This window comes from Cheilinus undulatus, linkage group 3 (genome assembly GCF_018320785.1).
Source record: "Cheilinus undulatus linkage group 3, ASM1832078v1, whole genome shotgun sequence".
In the NCBI taxonomy this organism is placed as follows: domain Eukaryota; kingdom Metazoa; phylum Chordata; class Actinopteri; order Labriformes; family Labridae; genus Cheilinus; species Cheilinus undulatus.
The window spans coordinates 53,333,975-53,355,980 of NC_054867.1; the positions used below are offsets into that span (position 1 = coordinate 53,333,975).

A 22,006-nucleotide genomic window follows, 5' to 3' on the forward strand; every position below is an offset into this window, starting at 1 on the left:
CCCACTCTTCCTTGCAGAATTGTTTTAATTCAACCACATTGGAGGATTTTTGAGCATACAAAGATTTCAGACTTTGACTAGACCACTACAGAACCGTCATGACCATCCTCAGCTTCATGAACATTCCGTCATCTGGCTTTGAAAATGACATCATCAAATCTAATACAACATTCCATCCTCTGCCTTTGATGGCGTCAAAAAAGCTCATAGAACATTCCCTTCTCTGCCTTTGGCGATGACCTCATCAAAGCTTATACAACATGACGTTCTCTAACATTGAAAATGACATCAAAAAAGCTTATACAACATTCCTTCCTCTTCCTCATCAAAGCTTTTAGAACGATCTTTCCTCTGCCTTTGATGACATCAAAAAGCTTTAGAATATTCCATTGTCTGCCTTTGAAGATGACATCAATGACTTCATCAAATCTTATACAACATTCTGTTCTCTGCCTTTGAAGATGACATCAATGACTTCATCAAATCTTATACAACATTCTGTTCTCTGCCTTTGAAGATGACATCAAAAAGCTTATACATCATTCCTTCCTATGCCTCATCAAAGCTTATAGCACAATCTTTCCTCCACCATTGAAGATGATGTCATCAAAGCTTATAAAACATTCAATCCTCTTCCTTTAATATAATGTCATCAAAGCTTATACAACATTACATTCTCTGCCTTTGAAGATGACATCAAAAAGCTTATAGAACATTCCGTTCTCTGCCTGTAGATAATAGCATCGCAGCTTATAGAAGATTCTATCCTGTGCCTTTAAAGATGATGTCATCAAAGCTTATAGAACTTACCTGTTCTTAAATTTCTTTGGGTGGCTCCATGATATGTTACTTTTTCAGATCTTTTTGCCTCCATCACTGTATAGGACAGGTTCTATTTAAGGGATTTCTGAATCCAGAAGGTCTGGCAGCAATCAGGTCTGGGTGTGGATAGTGAAATTAAACTGAGTATTATGTTTCAAATTTGCTGAAACTGTCTTTATGTTGGCAGTCTATCATGTTTTTATGTGCGCTAAGGTTACAAAGTAGAATAATGTGTAGCTAGACTAAAGAGAGAAAGATTAGCGAGGATGGATGATGGAGAAAGAGGCTCATTTAAGAGGAGCACAAACCCATGGAGGTCACTACGGGTCCACTGAGTGTTGTTTATGTGACCAGAGTAGGTATCTAAATGAAAACAGGGCGATAGATTGTTCAGAAGCCTTGAGAAGTAAAGGAGGAGTGATTAGAGGTGGGATGGAGGGATACGGGGAGGGGAAATCAATCATTATCAAGGATGTGTCCTTGCTGTACCTCTGTGGAGTACATTTCAGTTTGCCATCTCTCACTGCTCTTTAGTCTGCACTCACTAATCTGCCACACTACATCCGACTCACAGATTAAAAAAAAAAAAAAAAAAAAAAAAAAACACCTTGTTGGATTCTCTGGGAGCAGGTGGAGGAGCCAAGAGGAGACACTTTAGGTCAAAACCACCTATATAGTTGATGAATTCGGTATATTTGGATAAATGGAAGCTTGAAAACTTTCAGAAAGATTGAAGATTGCTGCAAGTACATTCACTCATTTGTTGATGATTTTTATGACCTGTGTCTGAATCATCAGCTACAACGGTCCTAATTTTGAGTTAAGCCCTGCAGAAGAGGAAGGGGCCGGGGTAAGTTAAATCCTGAGAAAAAAAGTCTGACTTTGATTTTGGAATGCTGTCTTTGATCTTAGAATTCTGTTTTGATCTTTGAATTCTTTCTGACTTTGATTTTGGAATTCTGTCGTGATCTCATAATACTGACTTAGATCTAAGAACTCTGCCTTTGAAATTACAATTCTAACTTTGATCTTAGAATTCTGTCTTGATCTTATAATACTGACTTATATCAAAGAACACTGCTTTGAAATTACAATTCTAACATTGATCTTAGAATTCTGTCTTTGATCTTTAAATTCTGTCTTTGATCTTTGAATTCTTTCTGACTTTGATTTTGGAATTCTGTCTTGATTATAATACCGACTTAGATCTGTGAACACTGCCTGTAAGGTTATGATTCTAACTTTGATCTTAGAATTCTGACGTTGATCTTAAAATTATGTATTTCATCTAAAACATGAATTTGATCTCTGAATTCTGACTTTGATCCATCAACCTTTACTCAGATTTTAGAATTCCCCTTTTATCTCAGAATTCTGACTTTGATCTTATTATTCTGTCATTTTATTTATAATTCTGCCTTTGATCTAAGAATTTGGACTTAAAATTATAATTCTAACTTCCAAGTTGGAATTCTGACTTTGATCTAAGAGTAATATCTTTGGTCTTAGAAATACGACACTGATCTTAAAATTCTGACTTTGATCTCAGGGTTCTGACTTTGATGTTAGAATTCTTTATTTGAACTTTAATGCTGACTTTGATCTAAAAGGTATGTCTTTGATGTAAGTATTCTGTCTTTGATCTTAGAATCATGTCTTTGATCTGATGATTTGGACTTTGATCTAAGAATTCTGACTTCTAATTTATAATTCTAACTTATATCTTAGAATTATGTCTTTGATTTCAGAACTCTGACTTTGATCTCTGAAATCCAACTTAGATTTCTTTCTTTGAAATTATAATCCTGACTTCGATTATGGCTTTGATCTCCGAATTTTGATTTTGATCTCAAAATTTCAATTTTAATATAAGATTGCAGATTTTTCCAGAACTCTGGATTAAAATCTCAAAATGTTGCCTTTATTCTCAGACTTATAAAAATTGCCAAATGTCTAATTAGAGTTTAAAATTTGCTTTTTTTTCCATCCTCCCATTTTTCCATTTATGTACCTAATATTCAATCAAAAAATTAAAAATTACCCATACTTGAAATGTCTGGTATTGACCCGTCTCTTTACATAAAAGACTACTGCTGATGGACCAGGAATTTGAATGGTCTTTCGATTTCACAGGAGAGGATTTCACCTCTACTATTATTAACTCTTATTCAAAGGGTAGTGGTGAAATGGGAACAGCCATAAAGTAGGTTTTTCCACCAAGAAGAAAAAAACAGGAAATAACTGTGGCAGCCAAAAAATGTCATGCTCTATACAGACAATGGAGTCCATCCTGCTACTGTAGATGGTTTTATTACTTCACAGACACCAACGATGACCCTCTTAGTACTTCCACTGCTATAATGCAGCTCAAAGGATGAAATGGGCCCGTAGTGCATGGATACAGAGGTTTCTGAAGGGACAGGGGACATCAAGAATCATCGTCACAGCTCTATTTGATGATGAGGGCTCTGAGTCTGGCGAGGTTGCGATTATGTCACGGCCAGAATGTGTGAAAGTTTGTTTATTGTATGTTGCATGTGAGGAAAGCAGCAGCTCAATCACCTGGATATTTTACAGTAACTCCACCAGGTGATGAGGTGGTGATTTCCTCTGAGTCTCTGCTTTTTTAAATGCTGTTTGTTGCTCTAGTAGGCCTGAGCAGAGCTGCGGACGTTAATATGAGAAGAAAGGTGAACACTAAAGGTGTGGTGACAAACACAAACACACATGCGTCACAGCGGTGCCAGTAGCCAGCAGGCTTTTGAACATCTGTCATACCTGCCTGCTCTTATTCTGTCAACACGCCGGCGCCATCCCAGAAACACATGTTCCTTTCTGCTGCCATTTACCCACAAAGACGCAGAGACTGACCACTGATTCTGTTTCTATTATACCCTGCTAAAAAGCAACTATTTCTGCATGCACCGTCAGCACACACAAGCACAAAATGCTCTGTAATGCTTCAGTTTTCAGCTCTCTATCAGCCAAGTTTGCTCAAATGTGAAAGCTTGCAGGCATGTGCAGAGACTGAGTCGTATAAGTCATCAGCCAGAGGAGTTTCTGTATGAGGAAATTAGCACGGCCTCCAGTCGGCTTCACGTTAAGTCAGAGGCTACAGCAACGCTGAGGAAATCTTAAAGTTCACAAAACTTTAACTACATTTCATCCAGTGTCTAGACTACTGCAGCGCATTAGAGCTCTGGAACTAGGATGTTTTCAAACCGTCCTAGGGGGTTTTTAAATAATTATGTTTGTTTATGTATAGCTATGTGACCCTTCCCAGAAGGAAACAAGCATCTAATTGAACGTACGGCAGCTAACTCAGCCTGGAGAACTAACTACAGGGTCTTCAAAATGTGAAGTTTATCTCAAAGCAAACATGTTGAGTCATTCTTTTCTACAACCAAGCTGTAGCTCTGAGTAGTGGTCAAAAGTAGCTGTAAATACTGTAACTGCTCTGTTATTTATCACTTCAACTGTAAATAGCTTATTTATTACAACTCTGCATTTTGCCAAGATCTAACTTCATCCAGTGCTGCTCTTTTAGGTGATTTCTTGTTCATCCTTGATCCCAAAAAAGTTGGGATGTGGTGTAAAATGTATATAAAAACAGAATGCAATGGTTGCCAAAGCTCATAAACCCACGTTTTATTCAAATAGGATGTTGAAACTGAGATATTTTACATGAACATTATTAGCTGATTTAAAAATTTGATGGCAGTAATACATCTCAAAAAAGTTGGAACAGGGCAACAAAAGGCAAGAAATGCCAAAAAAAAAAAAAAAAAAAACAGCCAAAGAAGCATTTTGCAACTTATTAGGTTAATTAGGAACAGGTCAGTAATATGACCAGAGGTGTCAAGTAACTAAGTACAAATACTTTGTTACCTTACTTACGTAGAAAGTTTGGGTATCTATACTTTACTGGAGTAATTAGTTTTCAGCCAACTTTTTACTTCTACTCCTTACATTACAAACAATTATCTGTACTTTCTACTCTTTACATTTTAAAAATAGCCTCGTTACTGCTATTTAATTTCAGCTTGTTTTCATTATAGCTTGGCATCGTTCAAAAAAACACAAATAAAAACCCAAAAACCTGTCCAGATAAATCGTGCCATCCAGATAGAGTGAATTTGATTGTGGTTGGATGAGAAGTATAACGTAATACCATTCTGACACCCTATTGGTTTGCACGTGAACCATCACACCTGTGCACATGACACAAATCATGTCACACTCCAGCAAGGAAATAGCACCAGCGAGGAGGTTGGAAGTACACATATATGGTTCTTGAATGTATTTGCATTGTACTAAAATGTGTTCATTTTCAATGGAAATAAATGTGACTAAAACAGGTGCATCCCAAATTTTCAACATTAACATTATAGCCATTATGGCCTTTAGAAAAATGTATTTGGGGAGGTGGGGTAGTGCACTATAGGCCCCTGTGGCGTGGCCAAAGCTTTTGTCCTTAATGGCATTTTTTCCCATTACATTACTTTTACTTTTATACTTTAAGTAGTTTTGAAACCAGTACTTTTACACTTTTACTTGAGTAGAATGCTTGAGCTGATACTTCAACCTCTACCTCTAAGTCTTTTTAAACACTAGTATCTATACTTCTACCTGAGGAATGAATGGGAATACTTTTGACACCTCTGAACATGACTGGGTATAAAAGGAGCATGTTAGAGAGGCAGAGTCTCTCAGGAGAAGATGGGCAGAGGTTCACCAATCTGTGAAAAACTATGTCTAAAAGAAAAATGTTCACTAGCAGAAAATAGTGAAAACTTTGAATATCCCACTATCTACAGTCCATAATATCATAAGAAAAATTCAGAGAATCTGGAAAATCTCTGTGAGCAAGGGACAAGGCCCTCAGGGGCCACTACATTAAAAACAGTGTTCTTGAGAACACAGCATGGGGTGTTATGGACACTTCCAGAAATCACTGTCTGTCAACACAGTTGGCCGTGCCATCCACAAATGACAGTTAAAGCTGGATCATGAAGCCATATGTGAGCAGGATCCAGAAACACCACCGTCTTCTCTGGACCAAAGCTCATTTAACATGGACTGGAACAACATGGAAAACTGTTCTGTGGTCAGAGAATAAAAAAATTAAGATTCCTCATGGAAACCACAGACACATCATGGAACAAAATATCTGACAAAGAAGACCCAAGACTTTTGAGCAGTTAGAACCCTACATCAGACAAGAATGGGACAACATTCCTCTGTTCTCCTCCTCTGTTGTTAAAAGAAGAGGGGATGCTACACAATAGTAAACATTGCCTCGTCCCTACTTTTTTGAGCAGCCTATAATGTCAGTAACTATTGAATGATAACAGCCACATCATTAAAACTGAAATAAAAGGTAGAATAAAAAAGGATGTTAAGAGACAGCAAAGGTAGGGTAAGGACAGGACGAGCGGGAGTGTGTCGTTAACACTTAATTTTCACCTCCTGATTACTGCCGAGAGCCAGAATCAACAGAGCAGACTGAAAATAACACAAAAATACACAATGACACACAAGGAAAATATGAAACAGATGCACTTAATCCTCACAACTTAAAAACACTGAAACCAAAGCCCAGAGACACAAACAAAAGCTATGTCTATCACCGCCGGATAAAAGCATCAACGCCAGGATTTAGAGGGAACATACCCCTTTACTCTCTCGCTGACTTCTCCTCTTCCTGCGTTTTTCTCTCTCCTTAAATCCCTTCTTCTTCAACAAACAATGCTATAAAGGCTTTTGAGTTTCTGCACCTTTAGAACAACTCTTTACAAAAACCACCGAGCAAAAAAAATGGAGAAAGGAAGAAAAACAGAATGGAGAAAAAACTGAAGATAACATTCTGTAGTGGGGTCAACCTTGATCATACATGTGACATTTGAAGCCAGTCAATGATTTCCTTTGAGAGTTACACCTACTTCCTGTTGAACGGCGAGCTATCTAGCTTATCACCACTGCAAGTGAAGTTTCCGTCACTGAAACATGTCAGTGCCTTTGAATGTGTTTTTTGTGAGTTTTAAGGCATTTGAAGACCAACAAATAAGCATTTCATTTGATCTCACAAAAATGATAAACCTTAAAATTGGAATAAGGCCCTCCTACAGTAGGTTGGTAGTGGGGCCCTACTGATCAGACAGTAAAAGGAAGAAACAGGCAATCAAGACAGGTCAAAGACAATGTAAAAGTCAACAAAACCTTCAGAAAAAGATGGACAGAATAAAATCAAGAAAAGAAAAGCAGACATTAATGGTCCACCAGAGGAGGGGGATGACTTCCTGCAGGGTTAACCAACATCAAAGATCTGATTGGCTCTCCTTTTATCAAATGACGACCACTCGTAGTGTCCTCACGCCCCCACTGGGACCGTCATTATCCGCCATGATTGACCCACCTAACCTCCTCTGGCTCCCACCTCTCCTCTAGCTCCTTCATCTGCAGGGAACCATCTTAGCATCCCGATTATCATCACATTTGATTCCTGATCTCAGTTCTCCAGGAGGAGAGGAGAGGAGGATGTAATTAGAAAAGTTTTTCTCCTGATGCTCGTTCAATCATCTGCTTTTGAAGAATCAGACCTAACTTCATCCAAAACAAGACCTGAGGAGGATTTATTCAACTTAAAACCCCCATTCAGACCAAAGATTTATACTAGAAAGAGTTCTAGATGAAATCTGTGCAGTTCCTAAAGCAATCACTACATCCACATCCATTCAAACTACAAGCTGGGTCATCTTTGTCTGGATATTTAATGTCCATCTGGTATCTATGCCACTTCAGGATTGTAGGGGGTATGGGGCCGATCTCAATTCATATCAAGGCAAAAATCTAGCCAGTCACAGTGCTGACATATGCTACATTTCTACCATCCAGTAACTTTGGTGTCTGAGAGCTCTTAAGCATTAAGACACCAAGAGGTAACATTCAAATCTTTGTGTGGCAGATTTGAACAAAGTAGTCTCTTTGGTGCCCTCTATGAGAACAAAATGTGAAAAATTACCCTCTTTGAGGACCTTTGAGTGGACAAAAAGTGACAAAATTACTTTTAAGGAGCTTTTAAGTTGGCAAAGTTTAATAAAGACCAAACTTTTGGGGACTCCTATGGACAAAGTTGGATAAAGTGCCCTCTTACAGGGCCTCTACGTAGGCAAAATATGATGAAGTGCCTTCTTTATGGGTCTGTAAGTGGTCAAAGTTGGATAAAGTGCCCTCTTTGGGGCCTTTACGTTGACAAAGCTTGATGAAGTGCCCTCTTTGGGGCCTTTACGTTGACAAAGCTTGATGAAGTGCCCTCTTTGGGGCCTTTACGTTGACAAAGCTTGATGAAGTGCCCTCTTTGGGGCCTCTACGGTGACAAAGCTTGATAAAGTGCCCTCTTTGGGGCCTCTACGGTGACACAGCTTGATAAAGTGCCCTCTTTGGGGCCTCTACGGTGACAAAGCTTGATAAAGTGCCCTCTTTGGGGCCTCTACGTTGACAAAGCTTGATAAAGTGCCCTCTTTGGGGCCTTTACGTTGACAAAGCTTGATAAAGTGCCCTCTTTGGGGCCTCTACGTTGACAAAGCTTGATAAAGTGCCCTCTTTGGGGCCTCTACGTTGACAAAGCTTGATGAAGTGCCCTCTTTGGGGCCTCTACGTTGACAAAGCTTGATAAAGTGCCCTCTTTGGGGCCTCTACGTTGACAAAGCTTGATAAAGTGCCCTCTTTGGGGCCTCTACGTTGACAAAGCTTGATAAAGTGCCCTCTTTGGGGCCTCTACAGTGACAAAGCTTGATAAAGTGCCTTCTTTGGGGCATCTAAGTTGACAAAGCTTGATAATACCAATTTATGGGGTCTCTAAGGGGAAATTTTGTGTGATTTAAAAAAAAAAATTGTGATAAAGTGCCCCTTTAGGGGCCCTTGAAACAGGCATACCATGATAAAGGGCCCTCCAGGGTGCCCTGTCAGAGATCTACAACTTTATCAAGTTCATTTAAGTACAATTGTCTAGTAGTGGAGAAAATGTGTTTGTTAAAAAGCTTCACTGTAAAAGTTTGATCAAACCTCCAGGAGGAACCAGACAAGACACCAAAGTAGCTCTTCTTGTAAGCAAACAAGATCCTGCAGAACCGAATTTCCCCAATAACAGAATCAAACCAAAAGCTATCAAAGATGAACAATAAGATCAGCAAAGGAGAACGCAAAGAGAAAAAGACAGAGAAAGTCAGAGGCCAGAAGGATAAGAAATGGTGCCACCTACCTGCGCATTTAGTCCTAGTGACCAGCGGTGGCCCTGGCGGTCCTGTCCCGCCCTCCCCCGGTCTGGAGAGCAGCACCTTGATCTCATACTCCACGTCAGGGTCCAGGTGCCACAGTTTGTAGGTGGGGGCGTCTACGACATGAGTCTCCGCCCAGTTCCCTGACGTGGTGCGGTACTCCACTTCTTTCAGGATGATCGGCCCGTCCCCGATGATGCTGTTGGCGTTGGGTTTGATCCAAAGGTAGGTGGCGCCGACGGCCAGGAGCTCTGGTGGGGCGATGGGGGTGGGTGGAGCTGGGGAATGGGAACAGAGATGAAGTGGTTACTTAAGGTTTCAGGCATGCTCTGTAGTTTCTACACAAAGCTTTGACCCCAGAGCTAAACAACATGAATGCGTTTACAACATCTGGAAACAGAACAGAGGTATCGACATGGGGAGTATAGGAGAGGGGGATGTAAGAACACGTACTACTGGTAAACAATGCTGAATGGTTCAACTGTTTGATATACATAAAGACCTCAGTAATGTCTGCCAACTTTTTTGGTTATTATGGTTCCGGAAGTAAATCCCTGATTCAGATTTTTTGTTAACATGTCACAGAAGAGGATTAGGGCCATCGTAACAAGAAGATATTTTTTCGTTCCAAATTCTGAGATGAAAGACAGAATCCAAAAATCTGGGCCAGAGTTCTGACGTTAATCACAAAACTCTGGAAGTTGTTGCCAAAAGACATCAAAGTCAGAACACGGACATTGTTCTAGCATGTTTTAAGAAACATTTTTCTCAGAAATGTGACCTTGTTTCTAAGAAATCTGTGATTGAAGTCAGAATATTGACTTTTTCCCAGAGTTTGAAAGATTTGTTGACTTTAATCTGAGACTTTTTATTCTAATTCAGAAGTTAAAATCAAATTTCTAAGACCAAAAAAAAAAAAAAACTTAGCCTTTGATCTTAGAATACAGACTTTGATCTTAACATTTTGACTTTGACCACAGAATGTGGCCTTTGATCTTGCAATTGTGGCTTTAATCTAAGAATTTTGACTTTGATGTAAAATTCCTGATTTAACCTTAGAATTCTGACTTTGATCTTAGAATTCTGACTTTCATCTTAGAATTCTGCCTTTATCTTAGAATTCTGATTTTCATCTTAGGATCCTGACTTTGATTTTGTAATCCTGACTTTGATCTTATAATTCTGTCTTTGATCTTATAATCCTGACTTTGATCTTATCATTCTGTCTGATTTTATATGCCTGACTTTGATCTTAAAATTCTGACTTTGATCTTATAGTTCTGACTTTCAATTTATAATCCTTAATTTGTTCTTATAATCCTGACTTTGATCTCATAACTCTATTTTACAGAACAGCCCAATACTAAAAGTAGACGCGTGGCCTGGTGTTTTTGATCAAATGAATGGGTGTTCAAACTACAGCCTGAGGACCAAAAGTTGGCCGTGGTGTATATTTTATTAGCCTCATGGAAACATGAAGCTTGTGTTGACTGTATTGAACTTTTCACATAACTCTAGGGAGGGCTGCTGTTTTTTCTGTATACAATCTTTTTTACTTGTAAAATTCATTGATGACTTTCTTTAACTACAAAATTCAGTCAACACTGTCAGCCTTTCTCTGGTCTTCCATATTTGATAAACCAGTTAAGATCTGAAAATTTTCTAGCCTAACAGAAACAGAGAATATTCCACCAAACCAAGCACATATACCTAATGTTTTGTTGCTGGATATCCCAGCTCTGTCAAACCAGAAAACTAATAAATCACTCTGTTATAAAAGCTGTGCTACCATCTGAACCAATCAGAGTTAAAATAGAAAATATTACACACCTTATCTTCCTCTAAAACTACAAGTTAATCCAATCAGTGGTGCTGAAGTGTCTGTACAAATGAATCTGTTCAGCCTCATCCCTGATTCCACCTCGCAGGATGCACGGCATAATTTTTTCCAAAAACAAACCCATTTTAAAAAGCATCATTTCATTAGGAGCTGGTTTAGTTACCTCCTGCTTTCCAGCCATTTTTCTATTTTGATTCTTTTCTAAAATAAAAACATCAATAAAGAGGACAAGGAAAAAGAGACTCCATTATTTTCAGGCTGATTTGTGTTTATAAAGGTCTTACATTCCAATTCGAATTGCTGTATTAAGACCAAAATTTGACTTTGCCGTATCTATGCCGCTCCAAATGATTTAAGGGTTTACACAGTCAGCTGACCAAAAATAATCTGGTTCTGTGTGAAGCCTCAGTTGTTTAGTCAAATTGAGATGAAAATGTAAATCAAAGCAGACAAAGTTAAAATTCTGCTAAATAATAATAAATAATAATAATAATAATAATAAACTTATTTGTATATCACCTTTAAAAACAGAGGTTTACAAAGTGCTTTGACAACAAGCAGAATCACAGTTACAAAGCAAAACACAAACAGCAGAACATCACAATAAAGACAAAACCCCCACAACAGAAGAACCCATGAAAAACTCAGCCAGCAATGTAATTACATCATAAAAACTAGCAGAACACTCTAAAGACAAAAATGGTATCAGTTTAGAAAGACATCATAAAAACCCAGATATGAAAGATTCTGTCATAAAAACGAAGACCAAGAATAAAAATAAAAATAAAAAACAGCATAAAAACCCAGAATGACCTAGACCAATCCAGGCAACACAGGAACCACCTCATAAATGACACCTAAGGACCAGAAATGTAAAAGCATTCTAAAATAATAGGAAGAGACAAAAAGGAATATAAATCAAAATCATAAGAAGGAGAATAAAAACAGTAAAAATGTGTAGAGATTAATAAGTCAGCATACGAAATTAAAATTCTAGACAGTGAAAGATATTAATGATGATAATGATAATGATAATAGTCTGGTGAAACCGACATAGCAGCAAGAAGAGGGGGACACAATAAAAGCAGGGGGGCTCTAAAAAGCAAGTAAGAGAGGTGGAGATATTGCATAAGAATTAATAATCAAAAAATACAAAGTCGCGAAGAGCAGATATAGAGGTTTTAAGGTTAAATTTGACAGTAAAGTAGAAGAACTAGAGTGAAAAATTATTAAAAAAAAAAAAAAAAAAAAAAACTGAAGACAGTAAAAGACATTAGACGACATCACTGAAAAGCAAGTCTATAAAAATAAGTTTTAAGAAGTGATTTAAAAGATGTCACTGATTCAGCATGCCTTATCTCCTCGGGCAGGTTGTTCCAAAGTCGAGGTGCCCTGACAGAGCAGGCCCTGTCACCTTTAGTTTTGAGCCTCGACCTTGGAACGACCAGGAGGCTCCCGCCTGAGGATCTAGGGCTGCGGCCTGGCTCGTAGGGGGTTAAAAGTTCTGTTAAATAGTGCTTTAAAAGTAATTAGTAAAATGTTAAAATCGTTTCTAAAACTTACAGAGAGTCAGTGTAGGGATGCTAAAATGGGGGTGATGTGATGCCGTCTGTTAAAACCAGTTAGAAGCCTAGCTTCTGCGTTCTGGACTAACTGTAGGCGAGAGAGGGATTTTTGAGTGATTCCGGAGAGGAGAGAGTTACAGTAATCGAGTCTGGAGAAGATGAAGGCATGGATGACTTTTTCAAGATCTGACTGGCTGAGTATTCATTTTATTGTGGCGATAGATCTGATGTGGAAAAAAAACATGACTGGACAACTTTACTGATATGGGTGGAGAAGGTGAGATCTGAATCAAATATTACTCCTAGATTTCTGGCTGTGGGTCTGATAGTTTCTGAGAGGGAGCTGCCAGTAAATTAAACACATTAAGCTGATTTCCAAAAAAGTTGGGATGATGTGTAAAATGTAAATTAACATCTCATAAATCTTCGCAACAGAACACCAACAACACATCAAACGTTGAAACTAAAACATTTACCACTTCTTGAAAAATATTACCTCATGAATTTAATGGAGTCTCCAGGAAGTTGGGACAGGCCCATGTCTACTATTGGGTTGATTTCTCTCTTGATTCAAATCGATTAATAAAAATGAGCTGTAGCTTTGAGTAGTGGTCAAAAGCAGCTGTAAATACTGTAACTTTTCTATTATTTATCTCTTTTACTATAAATGGCTAATTTCTTTAGATGTATTGCTCGTACAACCAAAATTCCAAAAAAGTTGGGACACTGCACAAAACATGCATAAACACAGAAGTCAATGATTGTCAAATCTCCAAAAACCATATTCCATTTGAAAATGAACAAAAACAACATATCAGATGTTGAAACTGAGACATTCTATAATTTCATGAAAAAACATTAGCTTAGTCGCAATTTTTAAATTTCTTAAACAAACATAAATGTAAAGGGAGGATACACTTTAAAATGGTTAAATTGGAGTCAAGTTATTGTGCAGCTCCAACATCATATTTTGTATGATTGATATTGCCTTACATATGTATTATTTTCCCTTTGTATGCAACATTAAAAGAAGTAAGTAGTGTGAAACCAGCAGTAAGGTAAAAGATACTATTTTTAAATGTATGGAAAGGCAATGTAGCCTCCAACCGGTGCAGGGGATGGTGTCAAATATTCCCCCACAGCCCACGCAGAGCTCCATGAGCCTCTATTTAAATGCTCAGAAGTGTTAATTAACTAAATGATGTCACAACACTGCAACAGGAATCTAAAATAAGCATTCAAAGATGTAAAGTTAATGTGTTTTGTGTATAATCCAGGTTGATTGGGTGAGAATTATGTATTCATGCCTCTTCAATGAAGAGAGTATGCAGATTTCATGTTCAGCACCATGGACAGCGACACTGCCAAAGAAATACAGATATATGATGGGTTTACTGTGTTGGAGTCAATAAGAGCACTGGGAAAACTTTCTTTTTTTACAGTCCATTATGCTTTTATCATCATACTGACTCAGGAGTCAAATATGTTGGCTTTAAAGATAGTTATAAGAATCTTTGCAATCCACTTTCTACCATGTGAAAAGGAAATCCAGTACCACACAGCTCCTTAATATCTCTGTCTGCTCTGCCTGCTTTGAAAGTATTGATTGCACGCCAATCTTCATCATTTCAAATTATCTCTGCATTAAAGGTGAAGCAGATGCATCATTCTGCAGTATGTTTTCATACAACTGTTCCACGGTTATTGTCCCAAAAGTTGATCACAATTTTGAGCTGTATCATGCAAAAACAAAACGCCTTATGTGAACAGGATCCAGAAACACTGTCATATTCTCTGGGCAAAAGCTCACTTAAAAAGGGACTGAAGCAGAATGTAAAACTGTTCTGTGGTTAGGCATAACACAATTCGGAATTCTGTTTTGGAAACCACAGACGCATAAGAAAAAAGCTTCCAAAGGATTAGCCAGAATCCTATATCAGACAAAAATGGGAAAACACTCCTTACTTTCCAGATGGTTAACATGGCCCTGTCCCGACTTTTTTGAGGTGCCATCGAATTCACAGTGAGCTAAAATTTTCATGAAATTGTAAAATGTCTCGGTTTCAACATCTCATATGCTGTTAACATTCTATTGTGAATAAAATAAGGATACGAGATTTGACGTGACCCAACTTTTTGGAATTTTAGTTGTATGTGAAATACATCTAAAAGAGAAGAACTGAATGAAATTATAAGTGTGCAAAAGTTCAAAGTTATAAGAAATAAGCGGTTTACAGTTAAATAGATAAATAATCGAAGAGTTACAGTATTTACAGCTCCTTTTGACCACTGCTCAGAGTCACAGCTCACCCTGTGAAGTGAAATCCAAAAATTTGAAGTGTCTGTTCAAACACAGTAGATATGTTAGAATAAGGTTGCTGTGAACATGTGAAAACATGATCTACATGTGACTGAATTTTGGTTTTAGACCATTAGTTACTTCTTGCCCTCTTTCCTTGCTAGGTTTATTTTGGGCGGGGCTAATATGTGGGCAGTGGGGAATGACCCCGCCCCTCTAAAACTTTATAAAATCACGGGGTAGTTCATCTCAGTCCAGTTTGTTAGCTGATGTCACTGCCTTTATTGAAAGTTAAGTCAGCTAAATACTGTTTTTTTGTTTGCTTTGAGGTATATGGATCTATGGATCATTTAAAGCCAGACTTTGTCTCTTCTCTGGCACAGAGCCAGGTAGCTGCGCTCTGATCATGAGGTCAACATAAGGGGAGGGGCTAATAGCATGAGTGTTTCCCTCCTTTCAGATTGTGGCATTCTGAAAGTTGAGAGGATCATATTTCCTCTGAGTGGGCGTGGCCTCAGGTCATTCAACAGACACGCCCACACCATCCTGGAGCAGCCTTCACTGCCTCATTTTTCATGATTTTGAAACTTAATTTTATAAACTTAGAGATGTTTTATGTGACTGAAATTTGACCTGGTGGTTCATAAAAAAGTGATCTATCACACAACAAACCTAACTAAAGATTTATGTTTAAATTTTTTTTCACTTAACAGGGTCTTTAAGTTGAATCAAGAGAGAAAATAATACTTTTCTGAGACGCCATCAAATTCAAAATGAGCTAGTATTTTTCATGAAAATGTAAAATGTCTCACTCTGAAAAAATCTGATGTGTTGCTTACATTTGACATCCTAACAGTGCCCCAACTTTTCTGGAACTGAGGTTGTACATTTTAGCTTTATTGTAGTATTTTAAGGCCATCCTTTAGAGCCTTTTGGTGCATACTGTCTCTCAGAAGTGTTGTCAAATGATTTACTAATTTAAATGTAGACCTATAAAACAGATTCTGTATCATACTGGCCCTCCTACAGTGAGCTTCACAGCCAAAGCCTCATTTTAAGATCAGGATCTGTTTTCTCTGTATAAATCTTTATTTCCTGTCAGTGACAGCCACTCTGGCAGTTGACAGTGACGTTACGCTGCCTGAAAATAAAGTCCCCTCTCCTCAGAGTTTTTACTCTCCTAGAGGCCACATTAGAATATGCATGGTGTCTGGGGGGGCCGATGAATCAACCGTCAGTCAGTGCTAACGCACTCATCCATCTGTGAGAGTCTCTGCATGAGAGACAATAGAAACATCTCTGCGTATGCAGAGGGAAAGGGCATGCATTTATAACATATGTGCAGTTCGTTCCACCTCTGTCCACGCATGAACTTTTTCTCTCTGGATGAACCAGTTTCCTGTTAATGGCAGAGGCAATGAAATATACTACAAGGAAATAAATTAGCCTCAACATGCAGAAGTAAAAAAAAAGAAAAAAAAAAACTAAATATTCCCTTCTGAGGCTTCAGTTTGGCTTCAAAGAGCTCCTTCGATTTCACTTTAAACACTTTTATCTTACAAATAAGAGACACGAAAAATACACGTTAGCAATTCAAGAACATGGTTAGTAAAAGCTACAAAGACTGGAGTTAGCCAGATAAACACAGAGAACTTGCAAATGCAAACTAGGAATTATGAAACATGGACTAAGTATTTCTCAGTAAAGAAGAAATGCATAGAAATATTAGAGACGAAACAAAAATGTACAGGTACTGATCCATCCTCCCCTGACTCTGCTTTAACTTTCCTCCTCATTAACATCATTTATATTCAACACTGTCTCCTGGTGTCACTCCACAGGAAGAGAGAGGAAGAATCACTCCATCACTCCTTCCTCCGTCTGTTTCCTCCTTCGGCTCGTTTACAGCCCAGAGTTACAAAGACCACCCAGAGACGCACAACCTGCCACCCTACACGAAGTGTGTGTGTGTGTGTGTGTGTGGGTGTGGGGGGTGTGGGGGGGGACACTCATGTTTCAGCCATGTTTGCAACTTCAGAAACCAGATTTAGAACTAAGAAACACATTTACATAGACGTATGCACCAACCACTATGAGACAGACAAAAACATTTAATAGCAGCCTTCATAAACAAAAGCATCACTCTTATATTCCCCGTCAACGACCACGACTGTGGCCACCGCCACCGTCCAGTCTGGCCTGCTAGGGTCTCATTTGTTAATAATGCACTGAATGCACTTTTATGCTTTTCATTATATAAATATGGTTTTAGTAGTGGAACCGTTGCCACACCACAGCTTCTGCCAGCCAATCAGTTCCCCCAACAGCACACCTCTCTCACACCTGTATCATGGAATTATGCAAGCACTGAATTTACTGAGCTGCATCCAAGACACCAAACATTGTCATGGAGTATGAGGTGTGTTTTCTTTGTAAAGTGTGGTCAGACCAGTAGGAAACAAAGCTGTCAACCAGGAATCAAAGCCAGGATTTTGTTTTTCATTTCGGAATTTTGGCTTTGATTCCAGAATCTGTCTTTAATCTAAGAATTCCGAGATCAAAGTTGCAATTCTGCCTTTGATCTAAGATTTTTTTCTGTAACTTCAGATTGTGAGAGCAATGGCAATTTCTGAGATCAGAGGCTGGATTCTGTCTTTCATTCCAAATTAAAGTTAGAATTCTGCCTTTGATCTCAGAATCCAGTCTTTAATTCCAGAATCTGGCTTTAATCTTACCATTCCGGGATCAAGGTTAGAATTCTGCCTTTTATCTCAGAATTCTGTCATTAACCCCGAATCTGGCCGTAATCTTAAAATTCCAAGATCAAACTGGAATTCTGCCCTTGATCTCAGACATCTGTCATTAATTTCAGAACCTGGCCTTGATATTAGAATTCTAAAATCAAATTGAAATTCTGCCCTTAATCTCAGAATTTTGTCGTTAATTCCAGAATCTGGCTGTAATCTTAGAGTTCCGAGATCAAATTGGAATTCTGCCCTTAATCTCAGACATCTGTCGTTAATTCCAGAATCTGGCCTTAATCTTAGTATTCCAAGATCAAATTGGAATTCTGCCTTTGACCTCAGAATTGTTTCTGTAACCTCAGAATAATGAGATAAAAGTCATATCTCGGGAATTAAAGACAGAATACTATATTTAGCTCTATAATCCTTCTTTACTCTTGAATTATTAGATTAAAGTCAGAACTCTTATATCAAAGTCAGAATTCTTAAAATTGTCTTTAATTCCAAAATCAGTGTTAAATCTTGGAATTCAGAGATCAAAGTCAGAATTGTGTGTATATTTTCTGAATTATGTCCGTAACTCCAGAATGTCATTCCAATTCTGTGATTAAAATCAGATTTTTGAGATCAAAGTAAAAAAAAAAAAAAAAATCTTTATTACTAGAAAACTGTGTTTAATCCCAGAACTCAGTAATACCAGAAGCCAGAAAAAAGTTATGTTGTTATCATTGCAGGACTAGGGAGATATGATTAAACCTAAAAGGCCCCAGTTCTGAGTCTCTTGGGTTTCGTGTCGTAACATCATTTCATTGTATCATTGTTGGAAAAACACAGGCCTAGCTCTCATAGGGTAACACATCAGCACTGTGCATCAAATTAAACCAAAAAGAGCAGCACTTATAACTCTGGCTTTAGCTGCAGGACTGTTATCCTCATCTGCACAGATCAGAGCCCAAAAGTTCTCCAGAACTTTGTAACAAGTTTTGTTGGTTAAAAAAAAATACTCTGATGTTGAAATTTGTGTATCAGCAGAATAAAGTCGATTATTTCACCTACCAAGCAGACACAGTTATGTTATGATGAATTCAAGGTCAGCTCGGTAAAATTACAATTAGGCGACTGTGAATAAATTGTAATAGGACATCAGGAAATGAAAATGTGTTTTCTAGTAGAAATTTTAAATATGGACACAGTTGTAGATGGGTTAAGTATAAATTAGAATCAGTAAATCAAGCTCTGTCAGCCTAAATACTGTTTTCAAACTGCACAACTGCACATTTAAATTTAAAATGCAGAATTTCTCTCTCAGTGGACCGTGCCTCCGCTCCCCATTACACAGCAAGTTTGCATCTGCAGGAAGTTTGATGATAAAATTAAGAGAGGAGACGTCTAGAGTAAAAGCAAGCGGGGCCCATGAAGTTAAAAATGAGACAGCAGAAGTTCAGACTGTAACTGAGGGCCAATAAAGACGACTGTGTGTGCGGCCCCATGGCCCTATAAAGGCTTTATCTCGTGTATTCTGGGGCCGTGCTGTCACACTGCACTCTCAAAAGCAGCCCGTGTTACTACACCCAGAGGGGAGGAAGTATATGGATCTACTTTTTTACTGTGCTGCATTACAATCCCAGCATGCTTTGTGAAGAGGAGTTTATGCATGTGTGGGTGTTTCTGAGTGTTTGTGGGTAAGAGGAAAAAAGGAGAAAAATAAGAAGGTACACTCAGTATGTGGAGGATGATATGGATAAAGATGCTTTAAAAGCCAACCCCACAGCTCTGCATCTGGGCTTGTTCAACTTTTCTTTACCTATAAAATGTGTAAGTTATATTATACAGTTATTACATAACTTAGACTTTTATTATTTGGTTATAATCTAACTTTCTTGCCATCTTATCTTGTATGTTTGAGTACAACTAATCATGTTTGTAACACCTCCAAATGTAATCACTGCCCACGAATGTAAAATAAATCTGCAGCTTTGAATGTAATAATACCACAAACATAATAGCAGTGTAACTATTTATTACATTTGTGGGGAGATAAACTCACTGTTCCTCAAACTTATAACTTATCACAAATGCAGTAACACAATGGAAAATGAAAGTTGTGCTCATCGTTTGTTGTTGTAGCTGTTATACTAAAATCAGGGGGTTCAAGTCAGCTAAAAATCAAGACAAATCAAAACCAAAAACATAGTCATGGGGATTTTTTGTTTGCCATGAAACAGGACGTTTTTGTTATGTTTTGTTTATCCATTGTCTTCAAACACTTGAAGAGTCATAATTCTTAGCCCAAACTTCTAGAAAGAGAAAAGGAGAAGATTGTTATGTAGGCTATTGGAAAATTATGCAAAATCCAAGGGGTTCTTCTTGAATTATGCTCTCAGAGGGGGGTCATGTGATCTAAATATACAAAGTTTTAACTTTCATAAAGAGCTCACAAAAACAAAACTTTTTTGCACATGAAAGTTGTTGGCACAGTTTGTTGTGGCCTTTTTACAACTTCAGGGGGTCCAAGTCATCTGAAACTCAATGCACATGCAAAAACATATATGGTCATAGGGATTTTTTTGTTCGCCGTTAAACAGAGTTTTCCCACAGTCTTACAACTCTGGTACAACCACGAATCTTAGCACAAAAATTTGGGGTTGAAAACAGGAGAGGGTAAATATCAATTATGGGAAATATTGCAAGCCAAAGGTTTTCTTGATACACTCTCAAAAGGGGGTCTAGAGTTCATAGAAAGCTTACAAAAACACAACTTTTTTGCACATGAAAGTTTTTGGTACTGTTTGTTGAAGCCTTTTTACAACTTTAGGGGGGTTCAAGTCATCCAGGATGTTGTTTTCCAGAGTCTTAAAACGCTTGTAAAGCCACAAATCTTAGTCAAACTTCAAGAATGAGAAATAGGGAACACAGATATAAATTTTGGAAAATTCTGCAAAATCCAGTGGGTTCTTCTTGAATAAAGCCCTCAGATGGGGTTATCTGATCTAAATATAAGTATTTTTAAGGTTCATAATGAGCTTACAAAAACACAACTGTTTTGACATGAAACTTGTGGTCATTTTTTGTTACAGCCTTTTTACAAATTCCAGGGGATTCAAGTCATCTAAAACTCAAAGCACATGCAATAACATGGTCATAGGAATTTTTTGTTCACCATGAAAAAGGAAGTTTTCCACAGTCTTAAAACCCTGGTAGAGCCATGAATCTTAGAACAAAATTCACAGCACGAAAGGAAAGGACTGATAACAGTTTTAGAAAATTCTGCATAATCCAAGGTATTTTTCTTGAATTTTTGAATTATACCCTCAAAATCGTTTTTCTTATCTAAGTGTAAGTAGTTTTAAAGTTCATAAAGAGCTCACAAAAACACAACTACTCTTACATAAAAGATGTGGTCATTGTTTGTTGTAGCCCTTTTACAACTGCCAGGGGGTTCAAGTCACTTAAACCTTAATTCACAGTTAAAAAAATAAATAAATAAATCTGGTCACTGGGTTTTTTTGTTCGCCATGAAACAGGAAGTTTTTGTCCACAGTCTTAAAACCCTGGTAGAGCCATGAATCTTAGCACAAAATTCACAGCACAAAAGGAAAGGACTGATAACAGTTTTGGAAAATTCTGCATAATCCAAAGATTCTTCTTGAATTATGCTGTCAGGGTTCTTTTACAGTTCATAGAGAACTGACAGAAACACTACCTTTTTGGTACATGAACTAAACTCATAGGGCAGTGCTGGCTCTCTCTTTTAGAGTAAGTTATTGTGTCTTAAACATACAAAGTACAAACTTTCTAAGGTTTAAACCAAATTTTGAGTGGACAGGATTCTAAGATAGTACAAACATTTAATCTGGTAGGGTCGACAGTGTTATGTTATTCCCTCAGAGTGCTGTTTGGACACATTTGAATCCACTCTGCTAAGATTCATGGCTCTACTAGTGTGTTCAGACTGAAAAAACTACTTCCTGTTTCATGGCAAATAAAAAAATAGCTATATCTAGATTTGTTGATGTGACTAGAGCTTAAGCTAACTCGAACCCACTGGCAGATGTAAAAAAAGAATCTATGACAAACAAACAGTGACCACAAACATTTAGTTTGTGGTAGTTTTGTGGTCCCAATCACTTTTCCCAAAGTCGTCCCCTATGGACTAGTATTAAAAAATAGAGATAAAAAAGCCCCAGCTCCACCAACATTTCACCCTTTGCTTTGATGATGTCATCCTTTGGCGTCTTTAATAGGTTTTGTTAAAATGATGTCATCAAAGCTTATCAAATATTCCAACCCTTGTTGTTTGCATTGCTAATCTACGCTACAAGATTTATTAGCTAAAGTAGCACAGCTAGCCTCTTAGCTGGTTGCTAATTGGCCTCCATTCATTCTTATCAGGAATACCAAGCCACAGTAAGAGCCATGGAAATGATGAAAGGGTTGTTGTTTATATCTGAATGCCCAAA

At 37.9% G+C, this 22,006-nt stretch overlaps 1 protein-coding gene across 1 annotated transcript in view; it reads right to left on the reverse strand.

Moving 5' to 3' along the window:
* Nucleotides 1-22,006, reverse strand: part of ptprt (protein tyrosine phosphatase receptor type T) — a 516,342-nt gene that overhangs the window by 344,379 nt on the left and 149,957 nt on the right. The window contains exon 8 of the mRNA XM_041782769.1: nt 9,083-9,376. Within this exon, the coding sequence (XP_041638703.1) occupies nt 9,083-9,376 (294 nt within the window). The remainder of the gene's footprint in view (nt 1-9,082; nt 9,377-22,006) is intronic.